General features: G+C 37.6%; 2 protein-coding genes across 2 annotated transcripts in view; one reads left to right on the top strand and one right to left on the bottom strand.

Moving 5' to 3' along the window:
• Positions 1-2,176: 2,176 nt before the first annotated feature.
• Positions 2,177-4,296, bottom strand: LOC138883025 (uncharacterized). The gene is made up of 5 exons (XM_070163682.1): positions 3,533-4,296; positions 3,402-3,483; positions 2,852-3,187; positions 2,360-2,644; positions 2,177-2,239 (listed from the first exon to the last, which is right to left on the bottom strand). Exons 1-5 carry the CDS (start codon positions 4,294-4,296, stop codon positions 2,177-2,179), a joined length of 1,530 nt encoding a protein of 509 aa, XP_070019783.1.
• Positions 4,297-14,159: 9,863 nt separating this feature from the next.
• Positions 14,160-18,201, top strand: part of LOC104230175 (26S proteasome regulatory subunit 6A homolog) — a 9,959-nt gene continuing 5,917 nt past the window's right edge. The window contains exon 1 of the mRNA XM_070163683.1: positions 14,160-14,484. Within this exon, the coding sequence (XP_070019784.1) occupies positions 14,251-14,484 (234 nt within the window). The 5' untranslated portion in view covers positions 14,160-14,250. The remainder of the gene's footprint in view (positions 14,485-18,201) is intronic.

Raw genomic sequence — 18,201 nt, forward strand, 5'->3', positions numbered from 1 at the left:
AATTGTGCGGTCCGCACTTCTGTTGAACTTGAGATACATGTTCTTTGAACTATTTCTCTTGCCCAGTTTCTGTGGCCGCACATGTCATGTGCGTACCACACTTTGCACATGTCTCTGATATGAGTTTCTTCACAATCTGCGGTCCGCACTTTGAGCTTTTGTGCCTGTTTTTATCCTTGAGTTCAGATCACTCCTTCTTGAGTTGGATTTCATCTTGGGGTCATATTCCAATATTCCTGCAATTAATCATATTCCATCATTTTTCGGGAACACAATTAAACGCTTTTGGACTAAAAATGACAGCTCAAAGGCGCTAATAAGTAGTCAAAATCCCCACTTATCAACTCCCACAAACTTAAGCTTTTGCTTATCCTCAAGCAAATAAGGTAATTCCCACCTCCACAAGTTAAGGGCTATTCCAGCTAATAAAAAATGCATCAATCCCACATCAATTGGGACCAACAATTACCCACAACACTTATGAATTATCTACAAGGCAATGAGTTGAACTTTTAAGCACAAATAGTTCTAATAGACACTTGAGCATCAAGAATTGACTTTATTCATCAAAGAAGCTCGCTCATTCATGTAGGTTATTATGGATCCCAAAATCCTCCTTCTCTACTCTCCATTTGCCTATCTCACTCAAGAATAGAACACTCAATTCAAAGACTTGTGAAAGGTTCGCTCATCTCTCTCAAAAGAATGTCGCAAGTACAACTCTAAGTACCATAGACTTGCCCCTCATGTAGATCACCACTAATGTAAGCTCACTCGGCTTGAAATCATGTAGGGTTTTTCGAAATGCAATGAAGGATTTTGGACTAAGGTTGGATATGTTATGATAGAACGGGTTCATCTTTCATTAAGTACTCTATTTTCTCTTATTGGCTCATATTTTGTCAACTCTTTGAGACATTTTCTTTTCCTTAGGGGAACTAGAGATACTTAGCATTACTCTTTTTTGGTCATGATATTCATTTTCTCATTCTTTACTTTCTCCATGCTTTGCATCATTACTTTTCTTTGAATCCCTTCAACTCTTCAACTTATTCACTTTCTTTTTGGATTTTACTTTTTGTTCTTTCTTTCTTTTTCTTGCCTTTCTTTATCTTCATTTCTTTTCTCTTTTTGTGCCTTGATACCTTTTTCAAACTCCTCGTCTCTCCCCTAAACTTATGTTTTTAGCCAATTGTTTTTCAAGAGTGTTAAGGAAAGCTTGGGTGCTAAGAGAGGGTTACATCAAAACAGGTAAAGGCCTTAACCCATTTGTTGGGTAGAGCAACGGCCTTAACCCATTTGGACACATAATCAACCACGGACAATATGTAGGTGTTTCCACAAGAACTTACAAAAGGACCCATGAAATCAATACCCCACACATTGAAATATCAATCTCTAAAATGGTGGTGAGGAGCATTTCATTTTTCTTTGAGATTCCACCAGCCCATTGAAATTCATCTCAATGCTTCACGAGATCACTTGCATTCTTTTAAAGAGTGGGCCAATAGAAACCACAACTTAGCACTTTGGCCGCTGTTCTTGCTCCACCATGGTGGCCACCATACGGCGAAGAATGTACACATCTTCTAATCACTCCATCCTTACAAATCCGGAAAAGGTACGGTTCATCCCAATAATAGTCTTGACAATCCTGTTTTAGCTTCTTCCTTTGGTTTGAAGAGAATTCATCCAGGATGATACCACCTACAAGAAAATTTGCTAGATCCGCGAACCATGTAACATCTTTCATTGAAATAGCCAAGAGTTGCTCATCAGCGAAGGAGTTATTGATTTCAAGGCCATCATGCAGCCTCCCATCCTCCTCTAAATGAGACAAGTGGCTTGCCACTTGGTTTTCACTTCATTTTCGATCTTGGATGTCTATATCAAACTCTTGCAACAAAAGAACCCATCTCATCAACCAGGATTTTGTACCCCTCAAGTACTGGTGGAACTTCTCAATAGCAAACACAATGGCAAGGAGCTCTTTCTCCATAATGGTGTAGTTGACTTGGGCACTATTCATGGTCTTGCTTGCATAATAGACTGGACGAAAAATCTTGTTGATACGTTGCCCCAAAACAGCCCCTACCACCACATCGTTTGCACATGAGCTCAAAAGGAACACTCCAATTTGGAGAGGTGATAATGGGAGTAGTAGTGAACTTGAACCTTAGCAATTCAAAGCTCTCATGTAATCATCATTGAAGTGAAACTTAACATCTTTCTCCAATAGCTTGCACAACGGGTTCACCACTTTAGAGAAATTCTTGATGAAACGCTAGTAAAATCTCGCATGGCCTAAGAAACTCCGCACGCCTTTCATCGAAGTTGGAGGTGGAAGTTTAGAAATCACCTCTATCTTTGCCTTGTCGACTTCAATGCCATTCTTTAAGATCTTGTGTCCAAGGACAATGTCTTCCTCAACCATGAAATCACATTTCTCCCAATTGAGCACCAAGTTTGTTTCTTCACATCTTGCCAACACTTTATTCAAGAAGACAATCACAAAAAAAAAATTCCCGACCACCGAGAAGTCATCCATGAAGATTTCAAGGTAATCCTCCACCATGTCCGTGAAGATCGCCATCATATACCTTTGGAAAGTCGCTGGTGCATTGCACAACCCAAATGGCATCCGCTTGAAGGCGAAAGTACCATAAGGACATGTAAAAGTAGTTTTCTCTTAATCCTCTAGAGCAATAAGAATTTGGTCGTAGCCGGAGTACCCATCAAGGAAACAATAGAAAGCACGACCGGCCAATCTATCAAGCATTTGATCTAGGAAGAGAAATGGAAAATGGTCCTTCCTTGTGACTTTGTTGAGCTTACGATAGTCCATACACACTCTCCACCCGGTCACTGTTCTTGTAGGAATCAACTCATTCTTATCATTGGTGACCACCGTCATGCCCCCTTTCTTTAGAATACATTGAACCACAGAAGTCCACGAACTATCAGAAATGTGATAGACAACCCCGACATCCAACCACTTGATTATCTCCTTTTTGAAAACCTCTTGCATGGCTTCATTGAGTCTCCTTTGATGTTCAATAGATGGTTTGGCACCTTCCTCCAAGTTAATCTTGTGCATGCAAGAAGCGGGGCTTATCCCCCAAATATCCGCTAATGTCCATCCAATAGCCTTCTTTCTCTTTTGTAGCACCGCCAATGTAGATTCTACCTGCACGTTAGTCAAACAAGAGGAAAGAATAACCGGTAAAGTAGAAGAATGTCCAAGAAATTAATACAAAAGATGTGGAGGCAATGGCTTCAACTGTAAGATGGGAGGCTCCTCAATTGAAGGCTTTGTTGGAGGAGTTGTTCTATTTTCAAGATCCAAGGATAATTTTTCGGGGCTCATAAGTGTACAACCCTGTTCCTTGCAAAGAGTTCACATATTCCACGAAGGCCTCCATCTCTTCATCATCAAAGTTGAGCAAGACAGCCTCCAATGTATCATCAACATTCATCATATCACTTTTTCATCCAGAATCACATAGGTCACCAAGTCCACGAAAGAGCACACCTCATTGCTATTGGGTTCCTCATAGACTTACACACATGGAAAACCACTTTTTCATCACCAACCCGAAAGGTAAGTTCTCTGGATTCAACATCAACTAAAGCCTTCCCCGTAGTAAGGAAAGGTCTCCCCAGAATAATCGGTACCTCATAGTCAACCTCACAATCAAGAATGACAAAATCCGCCGAAAGAATGAATTTATCAACACGAACCAATACGTCCTCAATCACTCCCAATAATCTCTTCATGGTACGATCGTCCATTTGTAATCTCATAGATGTGGGTCTTGGTTTCCCAATTCCCAAAGTCTTGAAAACCGAATAGGGCATCAAATTGATACTTGCCCCAAGATCACAAATAACTTTAGCAAACTTGGCACTTCGAATGGTACAAGGGATTGTGAAAGCATTGGGATCTTCCAATTTTGGAGCCATTGAATGCTCAATTGCACTCACTTGATGAGTCATTTTTATAGTTTCACAATTCATTGACCGCTTCTTTGTCACCAAATCCTTCATAAACTTTGCATAACTGAGCATTTGCTCCAAGGCTTCGACTAATGGCACATTGATTGATAGACTTTTCATCATGTCAATAAACTTTTTGAATTGGTTCTCGCCATTTTGCTTGGCAAGCCTTTGAGGACATGGAGGAGGAGGCCTAAGCATTGGTGTCTTAGCCTTTTGCACTAACTGTTCTAGCCCGCGATGCCCTTTCCTCTCGATTCGGCCTCCAAATGCCCTGAATCTAACCAAAATCAGAACCATAACATTAATATATGCTAAGGGAACAAAGCCCACACGAAAATAAATCAAATTACATCACAAATTCCAAAATTGGTCAAATCCGACCTCCGGGCCCACGTCTCGGATTCCGATAAAAATCACAAAACTAGAATTCTTACACTCTCACGAGTTCATACATACCAAATACATCAAAATCCGACCACAAACGACCCCTCAAATCCTTAAATAAAAGTCTCCAATTTCAAGCCCTAATTCCCAATTTTAGGCTTTAAATTTCACTAATTTTATATTTAATTGGGTAGAAATCATCATAGAATCGAGTATTGAGTTCAAAAATCTTACCTCCAAGTATTTCCCTTCGATTCCCTCTTCAATCCCTCTCAAAAAGGTCCAAATCCGGCCAACAATGGTGAGAAATGGCCTAAAATTTGCGAAGATGGCTATTTAACCTTACTGCCCATGTGTTTTTCCTTCACCGCGATCGTGAAGCACAACAGTGGACTGCCCCTCAACATACCTTATGCGATCGTGTAAAACTCCATGCGTTCGCGAACCTTAACCACCCAAACCTACGCGATCGCGACCTGCCTCACGCGGTCACATAGAGCAATCACCTCCACTATACACCAACTTTCCTTCTTTTACGCGAACGTGACCCTGGCCACGCGTTCGCGAAGCACAACCTCTCACACATACGCGATCACAACCTCCTCTCTGCGAACGCGTAGAACAACTCCACCTGCCCCAAATTAGCCTACGCGATCGTGAACCCTTCTATGCGATCGCGAAGAGCAAAACGTCTGCAACAAAATACCAGCAAAACTGCTAACTCAAGTCCAAAAATGTCCCGTTGGGCATCCGAAACACACCTGAGGTCCTCGGGACCTCAACCAAAAATGTCAACATATCCCATAACATCATTCAAACTTGTTCCAACCTTCGGAACGCTCAAAATAACATCAAAACATCAAATCACCCTCAGATTCAAGCTTAAGGATTCCAAAACTTCCAAATTCCGAATTCGATCAAAAGTCTATCAAACCTCATCCAAATGACCTAAAATTTTGCACACACGTCCCAAATGACACAACGGACCTACTCCAACTTCCGGAATTTCATTCTGACCCCAATATTAAAATCTCCACTGCCGATCGGAAAATGCCAAATTTCTAATTTCGCCAATTCAAGCCTAAATCTAATACGGGCCTCCAAAATACATTCCGGATACGCTCCTAAGTCCTTACCTAACAGAGCTATCCGAACCATCAGAATTCACATCCGAGACCTCCTACACATAAGTCAATATCTGGTTGACTTTTCCAACTTAAGCTTACTCAAAAGAGACTATGTGTCTCATACCTCTCCAAAACCTCTCCGAACGTGAACCAACCAACCCGATACCACATAATATGGCTGAACAAGAATAAAGAAGCAGAAATGGGGAATATGGGGTTGAAATTCATAAAACGACTGGTCGGGTCGTTACAACACCAAATTTCCATCTAACCGAAAACAACAACGAAAATGGAAGAACGTTTATGCTACCAAAGTGTTTGATGAAATGTCCAAATCAAATAAGTAGTTTTCTATTCTATTTTTTCTCTTAAGGCTTCTATAACATAAAAATCAGTCATTAAACAATTTTTAGGGTATATTATTGATATTCAATAGAAAGAATTATTGATTATGTATGTCATTTTTGTTATTGAAATATTTGTTTGAAGCATTTAGGTAGATATGAGATCATTGACGTTCAAATTGGGTCAAGTAATGATATTTGCACAAATGGCACGTCTAACTTAGACTTGCATATGCATGCAGGATAAGAAGATCAGTTGACATGAAACAACTTTAATGTATATGCTTTTACTTATATTGGCTAAGTCATGTAAGTAGCATTTATCTTGATAATAAAGATGTATTATCTTAAGAAGTTGATAATTGTTTATCTTTTGACTCAAGTATTGAGTATTATGTGTTACTATGCTAATGTTAAAACTAATAGTTGTTAGTTTCTCTTATATGAATTTTCTGCCGTAGTATATATCTTTTGAAAAAATATGGAGAAAAGTAAACACCTGATAATCCTCTATTTCTTAAAGTTGCATTTTGCATATTTAGAGATGTGCCAAATGTAGTATTATTGACGAAGTGATATATAATGAATATTATAATAAATCGAGACTCTCAGAAATTAAAATATTTAGATGTAAAGTAGGGATGTTACATCAACTTAAATATATAGAAGATAAGAAAATGCAAAATAACACAAAACTATGAAATGACAATAGTCGTCTTTGATTATTTGAGCACGTGCATAACAAATTTGATAACATACAAAAAAGAGCAAAAATTGCATGATTTTTAACATGAAAAAAAGAATGTAACTTTTAAAAACTCTACAAAACGATTTCTTTCCCAGTTCCAAATGCTTCCATGAAAATTTTCTTATTAGGTGCACAACCTGCTACATCACTAGACACATTAAACTTTTATCTGAAGAAAAATGGTAATGATATGAGAAGAACTTTGACGAAATCTCCAAAACAACTCAATAATTTTTCTCTTCCATACGGGTTCCATAAGATAAACATCTATAATTTAACAATATCAAAGGTACATTTTTGACATTTACGAGAAATAATTATTGAACAATATACTATGCGTTATATTTCAATTTTTGTTAAAGAAGTATTTGTTTGAAATGCATTTACCTAGATATGAAATTGATCATTGACGTTCAAGTAATGCTATTAGTAGATCGAAATGTAACACCTGATTTCGAGAAGTATGATTTTTTATACAGAGTTGTATAATAAGCAACTTGTGTGAACAAAATTTTGTAATTCCTTGGATGTTCTGCAATTTTGTAATGCTTTTGGTTGGTTGCATGAGTTTGTTTGTAAAATAGCAAATTGTTCCTTATAGTTCATATTTTTTGAATAAATGGTGGAACTTTATTTTTTAGTAAGTCCAGTTCATAATGCAAATTAGTCCAATTTAATTGCTACTATGTGGACTTCACTTTTTATACAATACTGAATTCATTTAGTTCTGTATTGTAGACTTTAAAGATTAAATAATATGATATTCTCATTTATATCTATATATCTTCCAAACTTACGCTTTATTTTTTCATCACCAATAGTTGCCCATCGGTCGGAACATTTTCAAACTTTAGATTGTGTCTGTGGTAACTGTTTGTGATACAATTTGTTCTTTCTTACAGTTTTCCTAAAACCTAGGTTCATGTAATTGGTTAAGTTAGTCTCCAGCTAGGGATAACCTTACTGCATAACATGGTCTTCGTCCCGATTTTCATTCATCGGTCTTAACTCTTTATTCGTATACTAATATATATTGGAAAGAGATATCTAATTGTTGAAGATGTCAAATTGTCCCACATCGGTTGGGAAGTAGAGTTGGGGGGATTTTCCCCTATAAAAGAAGGCCTAATGTTTAGGATTTAAATACACCTCTCATTTGCCTTCTTATCTTCTTAAGGCATTTGTATCTTCTCTCTTTAGTATTATTTCACTTGTATTTTTGGAGTGAAATAAAATATAGGTTGTGTCCGAGGAGTAGGCAAAATTAGCCGAACCTCGTAAATTCTGGTGTTCCTTTTATTGTTACTTTATTGTCTTATTTATTATTTGGTGGTTGTCATAATTTTTGGTATAGTAGTTGTGACGTATTCACACTATATACATTTGGCTTCCGCAACAATTGGTATCAGAGCCAAGGTACTGTCTAAGTATGCTCTGTAGTTGCAACATAGTCTGATCTTCCACATTAGAAAAGATTTATCTTGGTAACTGAGTCAAGGTTCTGTCTGAGTATGCTCTGTGGTTGCAGCTTAGTCTGATCTTCCATACCAGAAAGGAAATAATCTTGATTTGTGTTGTCAGCTATTAAATAATATTTGTGTCAAAAATGAAAGACAATAAACAAGAATAATCTACATCAAGTGTCAACAATACGTCATCATTGGCATCTTCGCTTATGACAAGAATCGTGTCAAATGCAAAATTTGCGGTAGAAATATTTGACGGGTCCGGACATTTTGGGATGTGGCAAGGCGAGGTTCTAGATGTCCTTTTTCAACAAGGGCTAGATCTAGCCATTGAAGAAAAGAAACCAGATGTTATTGGAGAAGAAGATTGGAAGATTCTCAACCGTGTTGCTTGCGGTACCATTCGATCCTACCTTGCTAGAGAGCAGAAATATCCATACACAAAGGAAACTTCTGCAAGTAAATTATGGAAAGCACTGGAGGATAAATTTTTGAAGAAAAACAGTCAAAATAAATTGTACATGAAGAAGAGACTGTTTCACTTCACCTATGTTCCTGGTACCACGATGAATGAACATATCACCAGTTTCAATAAGTTGGTCACAGATTTGCAAAATATGGATACAACTTATGATGATGGTGACTTGGCCTTGATGTTGTTGGCGTCACTTCCTGATGAGTACGAGCACCTTGAAACTACTCTACTCCATGGAAATGACGAAGTTTCTCTCAGAGAAGTTTGTTCAGCTTTGTACAGCTATGAACAAAGAAAGCGAGAAAAACAGAAGGGCGGAGAAGGAGAAGCACTATTTGTGAGGGGTCGTCCTCAAAATCAAACGAGGACAAAGAAGGGAAGATCCAAGTCAAGATCCAGACCCAGCAAAGATGAATGTGCCTTTTGTCGAGAAAAAGGGCACTGGAAGAAAGACTGTCCGAAGTTGAAGAATAAGGCCAAACATAACAATGGAAAGGCCATTATGGATTCAAATGTAGCTGATTGTGATGATTCAGACTTCTCATTAGTTACAACAGAGTCATCAACATCATCAGACATATGGTTGATGGACTCGGCTTGTAGCTATCATATGTGTCCCAACAGGGACTGGTTCGTGGAATTTCAAGAAGGAGAATATGGAGTCGTCCACACAGCGGATAACAGCCCTCTTACCTCATATGGCATTGGTTCAATACGATTAAGGAACCATGATGGAATGATCAGAACATTAACAGATGTTCGATATGTACCGGATTTGAAGAAGAATCTCATCTCTGTGGGAGCCCTAGAATCAAAAGGGTTCAAAATCATTGCAGAAAATGGAGTGATGAGAGTATGCTCCGGTGCACTAGTGGTAATGAAGGCTAATCGGAAGAATAATAATATGTACCGCTATCGTGGCAGTACAGTTATTGGGACAGCGACAGTGACATCCAGTGACGACAAAGAGGCAGAAGCAACCAAGCTATGGCACATGCGCTTGGGACATGCTGGAGGAAAATCCTTGAAAACTCTATCAGATCAAGGATTGTTAAAAGGAGTAAAGGCTTGCAACTTGGAGTTTTGTGAGCATTGTGTCAAAGGGAAACAGACAAGGGTTAAATTTGGTACAGCGATCCATAATACTAAAGGCATTTTGGATTATGTACACTCTGATGTTTGGGGTCCTTCCAAAACACCTTCATTGGGTGGGAAGCACTATTTTGTAACCTTTGTTGATGATTTTTCCCGAAGAGTATGGGTGTATACAATGAAGAGCAAAGATGAAGTGTTGGGAATTTTTCTCAAATGGAAGACGATGGTGGAGAATCAGACAGGCAGGAGAATCAAGTGTATTCGCACAGACAATGGAGTTGAATACAAAAATGATCATTTCAATAAGGTTTGTGACAATGATGGCATCGTCCGACACTTCACTGTCAGACATACACCACAACTGAATGGAGTGGTAGAACGTATGAACCGGACCTTGCTGGAGAAGGTACGGTGTATGTTGTCCAATGCTGGCTTGGGCAAAGAATTTTGGGCTGAGGCAGTTACATATGCATGCCACCTCATTAATCGCTTACCATCTACTGCTGTTGATGGCAAGACACCATTTGAAAAATGGTATGGAAAGACTGTTGTAGATTATGACTCTTTGCACGTGTTTGGCTCAACTGCATATTATCATGTGACAGAGTCAAAATTGGATCCAAGGGCAAAGAAGGCTATTTTTATGGGAATTACTTCTGGAGTCAAAGGATATCGCTTATGGTGTCCTATGACAAAGAAAGTAATATTCAGCAGGGATGTTACCTTTGATGAATCTGCTATGGTAAATAAGGTAACAGAAGATACCAAACAAAATGAAGGTGCTTCTAAGCAGGTGGAGTTTGAGGGAAAATTTATTTTTCCTACACAAGAAGCAGAGGAGGAAACAAATGAAGATTACCCTCTGGAAGGAGAGCCAGTAGAGGAGATTCCAACTCAGGAACCTCAACAACAACTTGAATCAATAGCAACCAGCAGGCCAAAAAGAACAATAACGAAACCTGTTCGTCTCATAGAGACGGTTGCTTGTGCAACCTCAATTGTAGCTGATGATGTTCCTACCACTTATAAAGACGTTGTCCAAAGTTCAGAAGAAGATAAGTGGAGGATTGCCATGAATGATGAAATACAGTCCCTTCATCAGAATCATACATGGAGATTGGCCAATCTCCCGAAGGGAAAGAAAGCAATTGGGTGCAAATGAGTATTTGCAAAGAAGGAAGGATTTCCTAACCAAGTAGATGTTCGCTACAAAGCAAGATTGGTGGCCAAAGGATATGCTCAAAAGGAGGGAATTGATTACAATGAAGTATTTTCTCCAGTTGTAAAACATTCCTCCATTAGAATTATGTTGGCTTTGGTAGCACAATTGGATTTGGAACTAGTTCAGATGGATGTAAAAACTGCGTTTTTACATGGAAACTTGGAGGAGGAAATCTACATGACTCAGCCAGAAGGATTCAAAGTTGCTGGAAAAGAAAATATGGTGTGCAAACTTGAAAAATCGTTGTACGGATTGAAACAATCTTCTAGACAATGGTACAAGCGATTTGACGAGTTTATGTTGCGGCAAGGGTACAAGAGAAGCAAATACGATCATTGTGTGTATTTGCACAAGCTTAAAGATGGTTCCTTTGTATATCTTCTCCTATATGTTGATGATATGTTGATAGCTTCCAAGAATTCGGAAGAAATTGATAAGTTGAATTCAACTGAAGAAGGAGTTCGAGATGAAGGATTTGGGTGAGGCAAAGAAAATTCTTGGCATGGAGATAATAAGAGATAGACGTTCAAAGAAACTCTGTTTATCTCAGAAAGAATATTTGAAAAGAGTACTACAACGTTTTGGCATAGATGAAAAGACTAAACCAGTTAGTACTCCACTTGCTCCCCATTTTAAGTTAAGTACTACTATGTCGCCAAAGGATGAAACTGAACGAGAGTATATGTCAAATGTACCATACGCAAATGTTGTTGGTAGCTTGATGTATGCAATGGTTTGCACAAGGCCTGACATTTCACAAGCTGTTGGAGTTATTAGCAGATATATGCACAATCCAGGGAAGGAGCATTGGCAAGCTGTGAAGTGGATTCTACGGTATATTCATAATACTGTAGATGTCGGGTTAGTTTTTGAGCAGGAAGACAATCAGTCTGTAGTTGGATATTGTGACTCAGATTTTGCGGGTGATCTGGACAAACGAAGATCAACTACTGGTTATGTGTTTACTTTTGCAAAGGCACCAGTTAGTTGGAAGTCTACTTTGCAGTCAACAGTTGCTTTGTCTACAACAGAGGCAGAGTACATGGCTATTACAGAGGCTGTGAAAGAGGCAATTTGGCTTCAAGGATTGCTAAAGGAGCTTGGTGTTGAACAAAAAGGTATCACAATTTTTTGTGATAGTCAAAGTGCTATTCAATTAGCGAAGAACCAAGTTTATCATGCAAGGACGAAGCACATTGATGTTCGATATCATTTTGTACGAGAAATCATAGAAGAAGGTGGAGTCACGGTGAAGAAATTCATACTATAGAGAATCCTACTGATATGCTGACAAAAGTGGTGACTACTATCAAGTTTCAACATTGTTTGAATTTGATCAACATTGTTGAACACTGAAGATTGAAGATGAAAACACAACCAAAATTTGTTATTGAGAGAGAATTGAAGATGTGGAATTTTGCCAAGGTGGAGATTTGTTGAAGATGTCAAATTGTCCCACATCGGTTGGGAAGTAGAGTTGGGGGAGGTTCCCCCTATAAAAGAAGGTCTAATGTTTAGGATTTAAATACACCTCCCATTTGCCTTCTTATCTTCTTAAGACATTTGTATCTTCTCTCTTTAGTATTATTTCACTTGTATTTTTGGAGTGAAATAAAATATTGGTTGTGTCCGAGGAGTAGGCAAAATTAGCCGAAACTCGTAAATTCTGGTGTTCCTTTTATTGTTACTTTATTGTCTTATTTATTATTTGGTGGCTGTCATAATTTTTGGTATAGTAATTGTGACTTATTCACACTATATACATTTGGCTTCCGCAACAATATTGATGAGTAAGCCATTGACTCTTGCTGGTGTAGATAGCCAAAGACTGATTCATGCCTCCAGATTCTTAAGAGAATGGCTGGCTTTCATATGGACAACATATTTATCTCAATCAATAGCCTTCAAATTTTTTTATTCCAGCCAGATATCTTTTTCTTTTTGAAAATAAGGTTCTATATTTAATTAAGCTCTTAAATTATATAAAATATCATTCCAAATATTTATTTGTATATGTTGAATATCTCAGATTTCTTGGAATTTCAATTATTTCTGATAAAATTAGTTCATAACTCTGGAATACTCCAGTATAATATTAACTCATTTAGCCATGAATCAATACCTTAATAGGAACATTTTATGTCATATTGAGTTACTTCAAGAGAGACCGGTTGTTTCATGTACTGTAGTTTTATTTCCATGATCTCAACCTTCATTTAGCACTAATTTAAGATCCTTTCCTTGATTTTTCGTTTGAAGAAGAGCATGTATTGTAAAAAGAGATGGTTAAGAGTGGGCTAAGCTTTCAAGTTTTTGATGTTCCTGAAGCAGGAGAAATTGATCAGAGCAAACAAGATTTTGAAAATCGTATTGTTGGTTTAAGAGTTATTTACTATTCTCAATGAAGAAACAATAGATAACTAAACCTCTTAATTATAAAAGATCCAAACTTAGGATCAAGTTTGCAAGTGTAATGCTCTCTCTTGAATTCTACAGCAAAATTTAGGAGGGCATGTTGCTATGTTTAGTACGTAAAAAGAGAACGTTATCACAACTTCAAAGAGAAAAAAAATAATGTTTTAAAACAACATGCTAATAGTGAGGTGTTGGGCCCGGGCTAACACACAGATACATATATAATTGTAGGTATTTTATTTTACTTTTAAGTATATATTAATAACAAAATAATACCATAATAAGAGATAGGAGATCGTCTTACTAGGTGGTTTGACGACGTGAAGTTATTTCCTAAAAACACGCTAATGGTGGAGATTTGCTTTAGCCAAACTTGGCTAAACCCACACCATTACAATATCAAATTCCACACCAAGGCACCAACAATGAAAAATATGACAGTGACGAAGCATTGATCAAACATAGAATGTAAAAGAAAGAAGCCATATTTTTCTTTCTTGTGAATAAATTGATATTACCGATGCTTGTAGTTTAATTAAATAATGTCGTTGTGGGGGGGGGGGGGTCGTGGCAACTCTTTTGTAGGTATTATTTTTTTCTCCAACTTTTAAAAGTAATTTTTTTCTAAGTAGGGCATTTTAAGGGTTAAAAAGGTTATTAAAGTAATTTAACTTTTAAAGAAAAGAATTATTGCATTTATATAGAATAGATATATAAATAGACAAATAGATATAGTGATGTAGAAGGAGCTAGAGGCTTATAGCCTACAATTGGTATTATTACTAACTACAGGGATCCAATTAAAGATAAACTAAAATTGAAAGGATTGAAAATGCAATAATCAGAAATTGGTGTATTTTCTCCTTTCGTGACACTCTAATCTCTATAAACCTTTCTGATTCTACAATCTACAAGCCACACACAGATCGAGTCCCTCATTCCATAGTGCTCTCTGATAGACTTACTCTGTTGTGGATGGCGACACCGATGGCGGCTGAGGACGGCAACTTCGAAGATGACCTGTATGCCATGTCCACTGATGATATTATTAGGGCTGCGCGTTTGCTAGACAACGAAATCCGGATTTTAAAGGAAGAGCTGCAGAGAACGAATCTAGAGTTGGATTCATTCAAGGAAAAAATAAAGGAGAATCAGGAGAAAATTAAGCTTAACAAGCAGCTTCCTTACTTGGTCGGCAACATTGTTGAGGTATTGTTATGTTATCTTATTGTTAGGGTTCACCGTTTGCATTTATAATTCCGGATTTATGAAACTAGTGCTTTAAGACACTCACTAAAATCATTGGGAGTGTAATTGGTACTTTCTAATAGTGTAAGTAGACCAGCGACTAATTGTTCTTTTATGTTTTTTGTTGGGCATCAACTTCTCCTGGAATCGGAACCTTAATATTTTTTCAGTAAGGATATTGACTGTCTACTGATAAAATAGCATAGAAAGTTGCTGTACGTCGGAAGGAAGGAAAAAATCTGTTCACAATGAGACTATGCATCCTAATAGAGCCAATGAGAAAGGCTTTTAGGGGTCGTTTTGTAGGGTGCATAAGAATAATGCTGAATAAGATGTATTAGAGCCCATTTGGATTGGCTTATTTTAAGTGCTTTTAAGCCAAAATAACTTTTAAGCCATTTTGTAGTGTTTGGATAGAGTAAAGCATTTTTAAAGCTAAAATGACAAAAACAAGCCAAAAGCCAAAAACTAGAATTCCTAACTTATGGCTTAAAAACTATTTTGGCTTAAAAGTCACTTAAAATAAGCCCATCTAAACGGACTCTTAGTAATGCATGCGCTAGTAATGCAAGCATTAATTATGCAGAAATTATTTCTTATCTACTGTTTGGTGTGATGTATTAAAAATTAAAATGCATTGCATAACTTGTAAGAAAATTAGCTAATTATGAAAATGGCCTACATATTCTTTAGCTTTAAGGGACTTTAAGCACAATTTTGTCTTTAACTATGCTAATTCATGCATTAATAGCCTTGGTATTGCTAATACCATGGTTTGTTATGTATTAGTTATATATAGGATAATACCAAATAGGCTGTATAACTAATACTTGTATTAGTAATACGTAGATTGAAAAAGTGTACCAAACAAGAGATTGGTAATACCAAAAGTTAATGCATGCATTATTTTCTCTAACACATCCTACCAAACGACCCCTTAGTTTAAGAGAATGCAACAACAACGCCTTAGTCCCAAACAAGTATGGGTCAGCTATTAAATCCTCACTAACCATGTTTCTCTAATTAAATCCATCTCAAGCCAACATTATATAAAATAGATACAAAAATAAAAAGTATCAGAAGTTACCTGTGGTTTTTGCTGGCATAAAAATCTTTAGTAGGGCCAAAAGACTCCTAAAATTGTAGGACCTAAAATAAACGTACTAACATGACTAAAACAACAACAACAACAACAACAACAAAAAACCCAGCTTGATCCCATACAGGGGGTCTGCGGAGGGTAGTGTGTACGCAGCCTTACCCCTACCCTATAAAGGCAGAGAGGCTATTTACAATAGACCCTCGGCTTAAGGAACAGTAAAAATAAAGCAACAAGCAATAGCAACAGTAATGTAATATGGTAATGGAAGCGAATGGCATAACAAGTAATAAAGAGTCAGGAATAAGAGAATACAAGAATAGTACTAGTACTACCGATAAACCTAAGAGAAACTTAGAACTACCTGTCAACCTACCACCTTAATCATCGACTTCCACACCTTCCTATCTTGAGTCATGTCCTCGATAAGGTGACGCAATGACATGTCCTGCCTAATCACCTCTCCCCAATACTTCTTTGGCCTACCCCTGCCCTTACTCAAGCTTGCCATGGTCAGCCTCTCACACCTCCTGACCGAGGCATCTATGTCTCTCCTCTTCACATGGTCGTACCATCGCAACCTCAATTCCCACAACTTTTCCTCCACAGAGGCCACTCCCACCTTGTCTCTAATAACTTCATTCCTATTCTTGTCTTTCCTGATATGTCCGCACAACCATCTCAACATTCTCATTTCAGCTACTTACTAGCACGACTGAAACATATTTCCTATTAATTGGTATCACCTATATAAATATTTTTCTTCCATTGTGCCTTATCTTTCCCGGAGTTTGCATGGGTTCCGAAAGATGGTAGGTCATTCAAGACAATTTCCTTCCGTGTTCATTTAGATCTATCTCGTCCACCTTGGTGCATCTGGAGGTCAACGCAGGACATGATAAAACATCCAAACAATCTCTCATTTTATCTTCAAATGTGTGCTACTTGCACTTTCTGGTGGATGTGGTAAATATTTTAATCTTGTAGAGCTTGTTGTATTGCTATACGTCTATCTTAACATCCACATTTTTGCGATACTCATCTTGTGGATATGTTGATGAATCTTATAACTGTTCCATAATACTTAACTATTCACTTTGGTAGGCATCCTTCTATTACTTTAGCACCCTGATAGCCTTTTACTGTTAAAAGATACCCCGGTTTCAGCTGTCCTGTTTCGATTCAATGTTTTTTTAATAAGGAATTTTGATTCAATGTGTATCTGTTTCATATGTCATTCTATTCTCTTGGAACAACAAGTCTAAATATTTGAATTGCTTGCATCTAGCCACCTCAATCCAGTCTAATCTCATCTTTGTTTCACTCTTCTTATGCAGACTAAACTGGTAATGCATATACTTAGTCTTATTTCTGCTTATCCTAAAATTTGTACTCTCTATAGTGCTTCTTCATAGTTTAGCTTTTAGTTGACACCCCTCGTTAGTTTCGTTAATTAGTACAATATCATCACCAAATAGGATACTCCATGTTACTTGATTAGGGTAATTTCCAATTTGATGTATTGGATGACAGGATAGCTTGCACGTCTTATTCTACAATATATTTTATGAACCTCAGTTAGATGAAGCATGATTTGTCCCCAAGCAATGGGACTGGACCTGATCGTTTGGAGGGGTAATGAACAGTGTCAATAGTGTTATTACTTATTAGAGGGGTACAACGGGTGCACAGCCACGGAACATTCTTTGCCTATGACTTCTGATTGCACCAGAAGTGTAGAAAGAGAAGTATTAGCAAATTATTTATGACCATTTCATTAAGGTGAAGAACAGCCATCTACCGTGCTAAAAATTCGAGGGTGGAGCTAGTGGGGTGGCCACGAAATCTTTTCAATCCTAGCTTTGAAGAAGCAAACTTCAATCTCAAACTTTCACTCCAGTACTTATTCTCCTTTCGAGCCAGTTCCCGTGGGGAAGGGTAAGGCTCTAGTTGCAGTGGCTTAAGGAGTTAGAAAGAGAGGGAGATCTGAAATACTCAAAGGACCAACTCTGCATGATATCTTCTCCAATTTATGAAACTTGCACTTTTGTAGAAATTGCTGCAACTATGCTGGCCTGGGCCGGGGGTCTTACGGGAACGGCCTCTCTACCTGCACTAGGTAGGGTAAGGTCTACGTACACCCTACTTTCTCCTGATCCCGCTTGTGGGATTTCATTGGGTTTATTGTTGTTGTTGTTGCACTTTTGTAGAAATATTAAATTGTATCGTAATAGTTATCTTCATGCTTCCTCTTAGTGACTTGGCTCCGTAGATATCCTGTTCTGTGGCAAATTAATTGAGATACTTAACAATCTTTAGGACATATTGTGAACTCTGAATTGAACAGCCATTCAGGTCTGTATTTAAAATTTGTAAAGGATGGTTGAGACTTTAGTGATTGTTTTTCTTGACTTGAAATGAGGGTCTCCTAATATGGAAAGTATTTGTTTATGTAGAATTTTGCAGTACTGATATGATCCTTGTACTTTTGAGAATTTAATATGTACGCTGTATAGTATATGGGTTTCATCATCGCATTAGTTTAAGTAGATGGACAGTTCACCTAAGAAACCTAATTG

This window comes from Nicotiana sylvestris, chromosome 12 (assembly GCF_000393655.2).
Source record: "Nicotiana sylvestris chromosome 12, ASM39365v2, whole genome shotgun sequence".
NCBI classification, from domain to species: Eukaryota; Viridiplantae; Streptophyta; class Magnoliopsida; order Solanales; family Solanaceae; genus Nicotiana; species Nicotiana sylvestris.